The 14,523-nt window shown below is 37.3% G+C and overlaps 1 protein-coding gene across 3 annotated transcripts in view; it reads right to left on the reverse strand.

The window, feature by feature from the left end:
• The window catches only part of PLD5 (phospholipase D family member 5), a 166,002-nt gene that overhangs the window by 96,357 nt on the left and 55,122 nt on the right, over positions 1-14,523 (reverse strand). The window contains exon 2 of one of the 3 annotated variants that reach the window (XM_005416223.2): positions 2,535-2,671. In XM_005416223.2, the coding sequence (XP_005416280.1) occupies positions 2,535-2,671 (137 nt within the window). Of the gene's footprint in view, positions 1-2,527; positions 2,672-14,523 lie in introns of those variants that run through there. The other 2 variants (XM_005416224.2, XM_031059193.1) reach the window with 2 other exon arrangements.

Raw genomic sequence — 14,523 nt, forward strand, 5'->3', positions numbered from 1 at the left:
ACTAAATATATGCCCCTGGCAGCAATTGATTTGTGACACTTCAGCTAATGTGACACTTCTGTGATGTATTTAACACATAAAGGACCCCAGTTTCATCGTGTAGAGAAGGACTCAATGTTAGCAGGTAGCAGCTGCCAGCACTTGGATACTGTTGTTAGAACTGGTTTCGGCAGTTTGTACGCACAGCGTTCACATGCCTTCTGGTTCAGGCATTAGTAGCTAGACCACGCACTTGGATCACTCTGGGAAAGGCACCCTAAAATAGAGCTGGGCTCTGGGCTCACTTTTAGCCCTGTAAACTCAGAGCAGTTTAATTGACTCTTATGTTTAAAGTCAAGAGGCTGAATTTAGTCTCAGGCTCCTCTAACACAATCCAGGAGAGGACAAGAATGACACATGTGAACCAACAGAACAATGAGCAAATGTAAGTATTCTTTGTAAAAGCAGATTGCTGTAACCCATGCCAACAGACAGAAGGAATCAATCTCTCACATGGAAAAAAATTAATATCCCTGTTTTTCTTAGTACTATGTATCACTTCTTATACATAGTACTAAGAAAAGTAATCAGAGTACTTCTACTCTGATTTTTTTCTCCTTTGACGAATTAAAAGTGAAGAAGGTGAAGTCCTTCCTTGGCTAGGCCTACACAGCTAGCCAGAACAGAATGGAAATCATGAGTTGATACAACTAAGAGGAAACATGCTGCAGTAGTTTCTGACTGTATTGAAGTCGTGTGCAGTGCACTGAAGCCAATAAGCAGGAAGACTTTCCCCTCATCTGACCTAGTTCTGTCAAAGATTCACACATGGAGACAGTGGGTGTAGAGGTGACACATGCAGTATCTTCAAAAATTTTGGAAGACAACACCTCGCAGTAAAAGACACTTAAAACTTTGATGGGGGAAGGAAAGCTGGCTGAACTCTAGAAAATTCAGAGAAGAAATCAGAAGCCTGCCCAGACCTGTAGGAGTACAACGAAGTGAACAAAACCAAACCTAAAAACAATTATTGCAAAAAGTGCCAGATGGACAGCTGGTTTCAGGACAAAGCTACCTGATGCTGTGAGTATATTCCATTTCAAAGGAGATACAGATTTAAAGAATCTGTATCTCCTTTGAAATGGAATATACTTGCAGCACCAAGTATATGGAATATACTTGCAGCATCAGGTTTGTTTTTTTGGGGTTTTTTTGTTTTGTTTCTTAAGCAGCATGCAAACAATATTAAAAAACCGCATTATAATTGAAAAGACATTACAAAAATTTCTGGATTCTGAATTAGCGCTATCTGCAATGTAACAGGTGCAGCATAAAAAGGTACTGTCCCAAAAGAGTCTTCACACAAAATGAACAAACAACAGAAATAAGGATCAAAAGCTCAAAGAAACATCAATCTTTCATTAAATTATTCTAAAATGCAAATGTCAGTTAGCTCCTACCCAATGTATACCCAGCCATTGGCAGGTAGGTTCTGCACAAACAGTGGAACAGGCTGTCCAGAAAGGCTGTGGAGTCCATCCTTGGAGCTACACAGAGCATGACTGTGCACATGCCTGAGCAACCTGCTGTAGCTGACTGTTCTGAGTGGGGTCATGGACTGAAGGATGCCCAGAGGCCCCTCCCACTCCAGCAATTCCATGATAAGATTAGAATGGATCTCTGTGAAGTTATTTAACAATGATGGGTTTTTTCGTACAGTGGATCAGAGAGGGTGCTCTGTATAAAATTAAAAGTTTTGATAAAACCCCAAACAGAATACAACTGGGAATGAAACCTACAAATGATTTTTACATCAGCTTGGTGGACAGAAGAGGCTCAGAAGATGACCCAGGAAAAGCATTGGTCATCACTAATGAACCAATTAATGGAGGGAGCTGACAGTGAGGAGCAGCAAAATGAGATTCACAGTCAGGAAATGAAAGGCCCAAAAACCTAATCACTTAGTTAAAACTAACAGAACCAAAAGTTAAAAGATATAAACAGCTATGGCACGTGTCTGAGGAAAGTCTTAATTCAACACTGTCAACACTCATCTTTCTGATCATATCACTAATTTCCTTCACAGTTCATAGGCAAGCCTCAGTTCATAGGAATGCATCAAACAGGAAATAGAAAAACTCCCCCTACACAGAAGGGACAGCAATCTTAGGTCAAAAGGCATCAGTGACCTTTCTGGAGAAAGAAAGAAAGAAGCAATCTTGATGAGAAATAGACATGAAAGAATTGGGAACTATGTGATCCACCTCAGTACTCAATTGCTGAAACTTAATGGGCTTTGGCTCAGGCTTACAAAGTAATTGATCAAACACAAGGGTCTTGCTCAAAACACACCACCAATAACTTCAAAAAGTGTGCTCTTATTTTGTTAAACTAACCTCCAAAACCAGAAATTTAAAATGAGAAACTATTTTCTTCCTCTGTTAGCTACTCTTCCCAATAACACCACAGGACCATGGCAATTACTTCATGCCCTTATGTAACACATATATGTTCCTTTCCACCCCAAAAGAGAAGTTTTGTTTGTTACCTCTTACCGACAGTTATTTTGACAGTTCTTCTCTGAGAGTCCATCCTCATCTTCTCCCATAATATCCACTGCCGAAAATATCAGTGCAACCAGAATTGCAAAGCAGCATACCAGTGCAAAGATCACAATGCATCTTTGCTGGGACTGAAAGAGATTAAGATTGAAAAAGTTTTAATGGCATGAGCACATTCTAGTCAACAACTTGAGACTCTGAAACTTTTACATAAGATCTAAATTTCTTTGAAGACCTTACTGCAATAGCTGTCAACATGAAACACACCTCAAGATGAAAACACTCTCAAAACTGTCCTTCATGTATCACCTTGAGATGTACTTTAAATCTCTCAGACACTGTTTAATAATTCATGTCACAAATAATATTCATAATTCAAACTGCTTTCTGTTTGTACCACAAGGAAAGCATTATGCATTAAAATAATGACTCCTACATTAACCAAGTATTTTCTGATTGCGGCTCACAGGTAAAGTACACACTTGGGATGGCACTTAAAAGTTTTGTTGTGTTTGGTTGAAATAAAACATGTCATTGCAAGAAGACTGAAGAGCAAAGTATTTTTTTCCTATTGCTACAGAAAGTACCTGACATTGTCACTATGACTGTCACAGTCACTCAGACACTTTGGGAAGTCCTTGCCCCACAATATCTATAATATAATGAACACAAATTCACAGATGATAAATGGGATTCAAGGAAACAATGGAAAACTGTTGCTCAGTACAACAGGCAATGCCTTCCACATCTCAGATTAAATATTAAAACAAGCATAGCACTACCTTATGAAATGTTGCAGTAATAAATCAGATGCAGCTGGTAGTGCCCTAGATAAACGTGAAGCCTCCTAAAGACAGTCTCTTGACATGCAATTTACATAGCTGCATAAAGTATATTCTGAAATCAAATGTTCTAACAAATATACCGTGCAATCTCCTACTCAAGCAAATTTAAACAAGACAACATCTATATATAAAAACATCAATGTCTAACTTCTGTTGTGATAGTCATTTTCTTAATTTTCATTATTGCTCCATAATTTAAATGTCACATGTAGGAAAAGGCCTTATAAAGGAATGGGAAAGTGGGAAAGCATGTAAAATGTAAGGTAAAGGAAACAACATCACATTTGCAGCTGATAACCAATTTCACAGTATTTCTATTGTTCCTGATATTTTGTTTAAGAGGCAACAAGTTTCAGAGTAGTAAGAACATTTTCCCATACACCTAAATGAAAGATCTAACTCTTTTTTTTAAATTAAAAAAATTCCAATACTTCCCAGCTAGTGCACTTCTCAGGAGAAACATGCTAATGTTTCATTTCAGAATAAATCAGATATAAACACTTTATTTCAGTCCATGAAAATATAAAACACAATAAACAACTTCTTCAGACAAACAGGAAAAACTAATCCGAAATTTAGCGACAAATGTAGCCTTTGACAGTAACACCAAATGTGTGGTTCAGGTTATAAGCATACTTTAAATATAATGCATAATAGACACTTCTATACATTTCAAATATATGTTTAAATCTGTATTTCTATTATATTAACTAAAATCTTACCAGAATGCAGCATAAGAAAATGTTCTTCAGCCATAACAAAGCTAACTCATTAAAGAAATAAATTTGGATTTTTTTTTCCCCTGCTGCTAGGTAGAATCATGGCAACATTTGAAAAGAGTTGTAAATTACTGCACCTGGGTGTCCAGAACTAAGGCTGCACAGTGGGACTTAGGAGAAAATTATTCAACACTCTCATTGTCTCATACTACTAGCAAGAAAAACTAAGAACTGCCAAAGAAAAGTAGGTATTCAGGTCTGGGACTCTGCTGTATGCCATTTCTTCATCAGGACACTTCAGACTGCTTTTAGGATGACCAATGTTTTTTGCAGTACTGCAAGTGTACTCCCAGAAATGCTTTGATGCAGGTTCTTCTGTGCACTGAATGTATCACCATGGCAGCAAGGCAGCAAAGCTACTCCCATCACCAGCAAACCAAAAAGAGCCTGGGCTCGTTTTCTAGTCCCTAGGAGCAGGGGATGTGACCCAGCAGGGCTCGCAACCATAGGGCTCTTTTTCCTACCAAATCAGGCTAACTGCCACCATTTTACCCACTGGGACTAATTTTGAGTCACTCTGGATAAATTTGTAGCACAAGCATCCTAGCTGCCACTAGAAAGACTTCATGTTATTGCTCCAGGGAGTAACTGCCATCTTCTTGTCATGCTGCCATGCAAGCTGCACAACAACCACAGGCAGCAGTGGGACCACTGGGCCAGCAGGGACCACATCAGCCTTCGAGGCTGGGCCAGTACTCACAGAGACAGCGGGCAATGCTTCACTGAAAGGTGGCCACAGAGTTGTAAATCATAACACACCTCTGGAAACCTCTCAGCCTGCTTAAAGCTTGAAGGCCAAATCAATATAAAATCTACAGAGTACCAAAAATCATACAGTATCACAAGGAGGAGGGGATGTGGGGGAAAAAGGGCAGAACCAACAAATGCTTAAAGTTAAATACCAGGAAATTTTATGGCAGCAATTTCTAGGAGGTCAAAATAATTCTTAATGGATCCTCCTAATCGAACATTAATTTCCATTCCACATAATTTTGGGGAATATATTCAAGGTTTCTTGACTCCTGTGTTGTAGTTGAAAATTGTATGAAGTTTAAATCACTGTTCTTTCATGGATACAGCTTGTCAAGCCCTGCAGTTTGTGAGTACTGCTCACCACGAGCAGCACAAGCTTAGAACCATTAGTAAGAACATTGCTATTCTACCAGCACTAAAATAAAGACAGAACCACACAAACCTATTTTACTGCTCTTATTTCACAGATCCTTTATATTACGCAGTTGTCTTTGACAAGTATAATGGATTAATTATCTCACTTTTCCCTAAGTACCAGCTTAACAGTATGGTTACAAATAGCATAGGGAACCTTTTAAATCAACATTCAAAATCCCCCCTGTGACTACAGTAGTTTTTCTTTGAACTAAGGATAGCACAAAATAGTCAATAAAATAAAGCAAAAATTCCAAGTTTGTGATTCTCCTAACTCTACATTTTCAGCCACAGGTCTGAAGGGTCAAGTAAAGACCAGTAAAAAAAAATTAAAGAGAGTAAAGAAGAAATTAATGTTCAGAAAATGTTTACATTAAAATTCATGTTTAGAAGAAACATGAAACTAGAAAAGAAAGAATAAAAAACAGCTACTTGCATCAAACAAGTCTTTTCACAACAGCAATAAATCTTTATTTTCACACAATTTGCCATAAGGCTGACCATTTTCAAATAACTTTTTCCTATTGAAATAGATTAGGATAGACCCTATCCCCGTTCTGTTATACCATCCATGCATGCCTCTGTGTGCATCTATGTGCAAGGAATAGCAGGCATCATGAAAGAACCCAAAATCAATGAGCTCACACCACTGACAGACTAGAAGGGACCTGCTGGGCTGCTCCTCAGACCCCTGTGTCAGTGGCCTTGGGCAGACTGCTTGTTTGATGCTGTCTTGTTGCACATCCCCTTGGGAGCTGGAATCCCTCTGAGCTTTTCAGACCTATCCTTCTGTTTCCTCCAGTAAATGCCGCAGCGTTCAGGCTTTCAGTCTTCAACCCTTATACACAGAATACAGGAGTCTCTAAAATTTTGCAGTCCATCTGTCCATATACAGAGTTAATTTCTACAAATATTAATTCCAACAGATATTTGTTTAGCCCGTCCTCAAAAATCCAGAGTTGAAAGAGATCCTGTAGTCTTTTCAGGCAACCCATTCCCATATCTAAGCACCTGACTGCTGCCTAAGTTAAGTCTCTTATGCTGCAACAACTCTTTTTTTCTTTCCTGTACTCACGGAAAACAGTGAACAGAGCATTTCATTCTCTTTTACATATTTAAACGTTGCTATAGATGCTAAGAGGCCCAGGGCCAGACCCCCTACAAGTTTGACTGTACTGACAGGCAAGCCCAGAAATTCTGTTGCATGAGAGAAAGATTTGTTCAGGGCTTAAGAAAGATTGGAAAAGAAACTCCTGCAGGAACAAAGACTATCAAAAATACTGTGAGTAAAATGTGTTTCTTTCACCTGGTCAATTAGCTTAAACAATACCTAAGTTAAAATAAATCCACCAAAACACTGCATTACTAAAACAAAGCATGGGAATTTTTTCATACCTCAAGGGAGAGAGTGGGAAGAAAAGCCAAAATCTGCACAATGGTTATTCAGTACAGTACTATTCAGACTAAAGTTTAATCTGGGAAGGACCTGCTTGTTTATTATTAAGAAAAAGGATAGCCTATGCCAATTAAGCTTATCGGAGCCTGTGACACCCATGCGGAATTGAGAATAAGAGCAAGAAAAAGGCCTCCATCTTTACTGCACTCACATTGCTCAAAAGCTGTTAAGAACACTTCACTGGCTCCTGAAGTTTTCAGTTTCTTCACAAACAACAGGCATTTCTTTGAGACTGAGATTTTAATCAGGAATTTATTCTTTCTCCAATGCAGTACAAGAATGTCTTCTCCCAAAAAAGGAGCCAAGAAATTGCAATGCTATTGCTGCATCTACTGATAAAACTGACTACATAACAAAACATGTCACGGCTTTGAACTTGTACTTCATTTTTTTTATACTTATTTACAGACTGAAGAAGGCAATACTTATACACCACACTAATACAGGCTCTAAGAGGCAGGCTTTCACATCTTTGGTCATTTCATTAGTCTGCCCTTTCCTGCAACACCCGTGAACACAAATGTGACAACAGAAGCACTCGTCTACAACACCCATAACTGCTGGACAGCCCTTAAAGAGCTGTTAGTGAGTCAGGTTCTATGGGGTGCTGCAATACACCTGCCAAAAATAGCAAGGAACTGGACTTGATGAATTAGCAATCATTCCTGATTACCCTCGGTCATGCGTGTTTATTAGAGAAAAACATTATTATAAATACTATTTCCCCTTAATCTGGAATCTGCATACACTAATAATCTTCATTGCAGCCTTGAATCTCCCACCTAGTATGATTAATGCCAATAAACACTTCAAATCCTCTTTAAAAGGAACAGATTGCTAAAGAAAGTTAAATATTTTAAAATTGTCTGGACCTAGTTAGTTTCACCCTTGGATATTTAAGGCAGTGGCTGAAACTAACAGAGAACTTTTAGGACTCAGCTCTGAAAATTCACAAGCCTGAGTGAAGTATCAGAAGCGTGGAAAAAGCAAAAGTGTTACCCATATTCAAGAAAAAATGGTGATCAGACAGTAGAGGTTGGGAAACAATGAGCTAGTTATTCTAGCTTCAGTCTCTAGAAAATATGTAGATATGCAGAAGGTAAGAAGCTTTGTCATGCAAAAGTCACATTGATCAAGTCTGATTTCTATCTCTCCTAGTTACAAGCCCTAATGCTGGAGAAGCTGAAAACAATGTATACCCTCACCTTTATTAAAAACTTTCTTACAAACCACAGCAACTATGTCCAGATTATCTCAGGAGAGGTGTAAGCTGGTTGAAAAATCAAGCTCATTGAAAAAATGGGAGGACATTTTGCAGAATGGATTCTGCATTTAGAATGGATTCAGAGGATTCTGCTTTGTATCTGGTTTTGCTCATGTCTCCATTAACAATCTAAATTCTGGAATAGAAATAAAAAGTTCTTATTAAGTTTTCAATCAAAACCAAAGCCGTAAAAATTGAAGACAAGGTTAAAATTTAAAAATGTTCTTGACTTTTTAGAGAGTATGTCAACAAAAACAGGATAAATTTCAATAAAGGAAAAGAGCCACAAGCAGATAGGACCAAGCAGTTGCACATATACAGGAACTGAGAAACCATTAGGAAAAAGAATAACCAAAACTATTAACAGGCTGGAACAGATGTTTTAGGAAGACCAAAAAATGGCAGGAGTCTGTAGTTTGGAGAGAAGAAGAAATATGACCAAGGGGTACAATGTCTACACATGAACATCAGGTATAGTGAAGGCAGAATTATCCACCAAGTACTACCATTCCAGAAATAGTGGATGTTTATTGAAACTTCAGGAGTTAAGTTTCAAAAAGATTAAGTACTTTTTTATGAAGACGATATTAAGCATCTGGAATTTGTTGCCACAGGAGGCCATGAAAGCAAACAGCAGCAGGAGGTTTAAAAAGAGATTAGACAAAGCTTTTAAAAATGCATCCTCATCAGATGCTAGAGAAAACAGGCTGGGATGTGCCCTTGGCTATAGAGGATGGGAAACATTCCAGTGCCCACTGGAAGGCACACAGTACAGGACTAGACACGCCATGAGTCCGAGCTGCAGAATGTATTTTCTACATTCTTAAATAGTTCCATTTTTCCACAGAAGGAATCAAGAGTTATAGCAGAGAACAACCTGATCATGTCACATCATGTCACATTGCGTTGACTTAGATCTCTGCATCCTGCTATAATGCCTGAACTGCATGCAAGGCAAAAATAATCCTTAGTCTCTACTTCAAGTTGGTGTATTTTGTTTACCTTTCAAGACTGAATGCAGACAGCTTAAAGCAGAATCAACAGTAAATATTTAGTTCCATATTTAACCACTGAAACAAGAGAATCACCAACTAATACTCCAAAGAACACATCCTTTAATGTGTTTTCCAAGCAAACAAGAAGACACACTGTCCAGCAGTCTCCCTGTCTGCCCAGTGTCTTTTGAATCTGTATTTGATTTATATAGAAAGATTAATATAATATAATTATCTCCGAAATTTTAGAAGATCCATATGCAGGTAGACTTGGCTGAGAAAGACACAAATAAGATCCTCTACCAAGGGAAAGACAGTCCAAAGGTTTGCCTTCCCCCACACCCAGGGCTCAGCAGCAAGCAGCCTCATGGAATGGGGGTGGGAGGAAACCCTGCCCTGGGCGGGGGGCTGTGGGCCCTGAGCACACACACAGTGAAGCAGCTGCCTCGGCTTCACTGCTGTCTGAACAAACCTTTGATCCAACAGCTCAGGCACATAACACATGGACAGGCACATGGCTATAAATGGAAAACCAATAAACTACTTTGGAAGAAATCCAGGGCTTTAGAGGCTACTTATCTGGACCTCCTCCACGCAGGGTTCTATACTGCAGAAAGATATTAACATTCAGAAAGTGACGTCTGTAAGAAAAAAAGGTTTCCAGCACATAACCAACTAACCCCTGATGCAATTTGTCAACTAAAACTGGCATAAGAGAAGGGGTGAAAAGCCTGAATACATTGAAGTGTTCATGTGCCACTTTCCCGAAACTGGGCCCTGACTTCTCATCATGATATATCGACTCAGCCTTCAGCATAATGTATGGCAGTATTATAATTTGGCAATGTCAAAAAAAGGCCATTGTCTACCCTAAAAATAACATTCTACTCAAATCTAGTGTCTCCTGAAAATAGAAAAAGAAATAAGGTATTGAACAATCTGAACCTGGCCTGAACAGCCAATTCAGAAGATTATTAATACTTCATTAGTATGAAAAAACAGCATAAGATTTCTATATTCCAATATCTCTTTGTGAGTCTTTAAACCAGAACCCTCTAAGTAAGGACTCCTACCACAGCTAGCATTATAGCTATTATTTCACCAGGACAAAACCAAACAAAAAAAGAACCAAAAAATTGTGTTACACATACAGAACTTTAGTTTATTGCATCTTTTATGTACAGATAGACTTTCTATGTATAACTTTATTTCACAAATATAATTAAAAACTGAACTCTTCAGAAATCAGGTGAAACCCAGCAACTAATAACTGAGCAAACAAACATTTGGTCTATTATTTCCCATCAAGAGCTGTATCCCATAAGGCAGTATTTTGAGAAAGAATGAAATTAATAACTACAGGAAGATGCAAATCATTAATATATTGCAGAACAGTCCATTTAAAATCAATTACAATCATCAGAGGACAGCTGGCTGGGGGGTATATAGCAGATGATAAAAAGACTGACCTAGAGTGCAGAAGACAAATTTCTAGCAGAAAATGCTCTTTCAAATTTTACACCCTTTATGTATCTTTCTGGAGTCTACAGCATGCAAACCAAGCAGCTAGAAAGCCCTACTCTGAATTGTAGGCTACTTCTCTCAACACCTAGTTTAATTTTGATGTTGACAGTCTTAACTCCTAATGAAAAACTAGATGCAAATATCAGAATCTATAAAAATCAGAATTTTCCATGGACACAAAACATGCAGTTGCAGTAACTTGCCATACTGCATTTGTCCCTAGCCGTCAATTCTCTTGTTTTCAAAATCAACAGGCGGGAAAAAAATAGTCTACAGTAATACTGTCTTTTCCACACTTTGCTTGCATTCATCAAAACCACATTTTTGTTCTAACTCTGACTCAAGAATTTCTTAAATCTCTCGTGGAATGAATTGTTTATTGTACACATTCAACTTTTAATCTAAAGATTAACTATATTTCTACGAAAATTAAACAGAACGTTCTAAGTCAAAAAGAAGGGGAAAATTGTTTTTTCTTAGTTGCTGGTTAAACATGCTCAAAACTTTTCCTCTTAGATATTTCAGACTAATTTTAAATGTCTCACCAGAAAAGGGAGGCATCCCACATTTGAAGTACTTGAAGTCATGTTTTTATTTCAGGTTTTATTTCAGCTTTTATTTTCATTTGGTCGCTTTTTAATACAAAAGTGAGCTAGAACACAGAAGTGTCCACTGGCTACAATGATTCCAGAGTGATTTCATCCCAATTCCTCTGGATCAGTCTAATACATATTGTTCTGGCAGCATAATTCTGCACCAAACTAGGCAGGACTGCAGTAACTAAGACAGCTTCAACTTTTCAGGTAAGGCTCCTAAAGGAGCTATAAATGTTCTAAACATTTAGAACAGAGCTGTTATAACAGTTATAAATATTCTAAATTTTAACAATAGCCCTGCCATGCTATTAAGGCACATTCCAGCCTAGAGACAACCTGTTTAGATGGTAACATCCAGATATTCAGTATATTTTAACAGGCTGAATACAGGACAGGAAGCATTTGAGAACAGAGGACAGGACAGAGTGTGCTTTGGCAAACCATGGCATTTACCACTGCAACATCAAAGAATTTCAGACTCCCTGACAAAGGAGATTAGCAAAATGTTGGGCAGCTCTTTTCTGAGCACATGATAAATAAATTTTTATGTGCTAAGGAAAGAAAATACAGTAAACCTAACAATAGCAGTGGAAGCATGTCTGTGACAGATCACTCCATATCAATGAAGCAGCCAAAAAGCACCAAAACATCTTTGTGTGTCTTACCCACATGTTGCCAAGTTTCCTGAAATCAGAGAGCATAATGTAGATTCCTGTTTCAGAACAGTTACTAATTTGGGTGCGTGTGTCTTTGTATATATCTATATTCTTAAATATGTATATTTATACACACAAACAGACATATAATAATGACCATTAACACCCAACATAAATCTGTCTCTAAATCACGAAGAGAAATTAGAAGTAGGCAGTGAGAAGTAGCAGCATGAAGGTAGACCAGACTCTATGCAGATGAATACACTGATTTACACTAATTTACATTACTATTACATTACATTACAACACTTTAATTTACAAATGGAAATGCCTCTGTTATGTTCAAAGTTAACTATAATTTACTTTTGTATGATCAGTAACTGTAGAAAAAAATTCTAGTAATGTACTCAGTTAAGTAATGCAAGACACTGACAGCATAGCTTCAACTACAAGTCACTTTCTTTCAAGAGAATGTTTTATATAACATTGCTACTAACAAAGCTTTAAGAGAAACTAAGTGAAATTTTAAAGCAATGAAGAAAGTTTATTCACAGTGTTTGCATACGTCCTTTTTGGCACATTAAATGATCATATGTACAGTCTGCTCAAGCTTCATGCACACAGCTTTGTTTTGCTAAGATACTTTCAAAATGAGACAAGACCGAAAAAAAAAGACTAAAAATAAAAAGTTGTGGCTACTGGCACATAGACTCCATCAGGGAGCATGTTAGACACAAATTTGAGCTCAAGTGCAGTTCTGTAGAATTACGAATTCATCACTCTACCTGGAGTATGTGCCATTTTATCCAAATTAACAAGGCAAAATACATTACGTTAAAGCTTTTCAATGAGATTTTAGCATTTAATCCCGTGATTGGAACAGGCTAAGAATATATCTACCATCAAGCACAGCATTATCCCATTAAGTTCCGATAAAGCGATAATTCTACAGTCAAGGGCAGGTGGTGCAACTGAACCTGGACGTACTAACAAATTTTGTTATATAAATCACAAATTCCTGGTTTCTCTTCCATAAAGTGTAAACCGCAAATTGAGAATATTTCAAATTAATTTTTTTTATGTTTGCTTTCAGTCATTCTGACAAGATACACTTAAAGAAAAAGTCCTATTAACGCTGTTATAAATTAACACAAGTTCAGGAAAAGAAATTATCTCATATGGGAAGCATTTAATTTTAGCTCATTCTGAGTTTTTAACTACACTGCAAGTACATATTGAACTGATAGATTTGCCATCTGGCCAAGAAGTTAATTCCATTGTCACAAAGAGCACAACCAATGTGACATTCACAATAGGAATATATATAATCTACTGTAAAGATATATAAAGGAAAACAGAGGCTTATGATCTCCAGCTAATCAGAGATATAAAGGTAAGCTAGTTAATTATAGTGATTAAGTGTATCCGATCTATGCTTTCTTTCCTGTGAAAGACTCAAGAGGTAATTTAGGTACCATGGTTCTTATCCTACAGAATTCTGTATTTGAATTAAATGACAGTGTTCATACTATATTTTAAGTAACTCCACTTGACTGAAATTTCCTTTACTAGCTAAGTAATATATAATATTATGAGTAAAGATCAGACTGCCATATTGACTTCAGCTTCCCTGAATCACAAGAAATGAACAAATATTGGAATATTTACAAATACAGTACATTTATAAGCACACATGTATAAATATATATATACATATATATATATGCACACAAATATATACCAAGAAAGCAAACAAAAAAGAGCACCAAGAGAAATAAAGACAGAAACAAACAGCAGCAGGCATTTAAGACTTCCATCTTCTACTTCCCTCTACCAAAGTCTCTTTCTATGTGATATCTGTTCCAGACCTGTCCTCATTGTTGTAGAAGTATTTTTTCTACTCCTAGTGGAGTTGACACATACCATTATGGGTAGAGGAGATAAAGGTAAGAGAATCAAGTTAACTGGGCAAAGTAAATTGTTCATGGATGTTTTCTTTTTTCACTATTTCAGCTATATTCATCTTTTCCCCTTTCCCTGTTTCACCAAACAGCAAAAAATAATTCATCGCTCTCACTGTCTCACTCCAACTAACAAGCCCCCACTCTATTCTGCCTTCGTACAGTGCAGACAAAAGCTGCACAACATGGACACCAGGTTTCACAACCTGCAGAAGATAATAGCTATCTTGAGGGGAGAACAAAAAAATCAGTATCAGCAGGATCTAGTTTTGAAGGATCAAAGAGATTATTTTTCGAGAGAGCTGCAACCATGTTCCTGCAGCAGCAGAGTGACAACTACTGTACTCTGATTAACTTTTCACCTCTCGCTGGAATTACCAGATACCTCTTCTATCAGCAGAAATGCTCCCCACTGTTTGCCCTTCCTGTGCCGCCTTATCTCCATATTAATAAGGTCAGACTCCTTCTGGTATGTTGAGATATCAAGGTGTCCTGATTTACAGCATTTTGTCAGGTTTTATTTCACAGCTTGTTTTTCTCATTTGCTACCTTTGTGGAAAAGGCTTTGTCCTACTCTTTTCTTTGTTTAATATATTACTATAGCATTCTACTGAATTGGGCTCATTGCCTATTGTTCAATTATCAAGTCCAAATATTTATTTTGATTTTCTTAGTCTGTATATAGGATAAATCAAATAATTTTTAAAAATAAAAATGTCCTCAACAAGATATATAAGGAC

This window comes from Geospiza fortis, unplaced genomic scaffold, assembly GCF_000277835.1.
Source record: "Geospiza fortis unplaced genomic scaffold, GeoFor_1.0 scaffold41, whole genome shotgun sequence".
Classification (NCBI taxonomy): Eukaryota; Metazoa; Chordata; class Aves; order Passeriformes; family Thraupidae; genus Geospiza; species Geospiza fortis.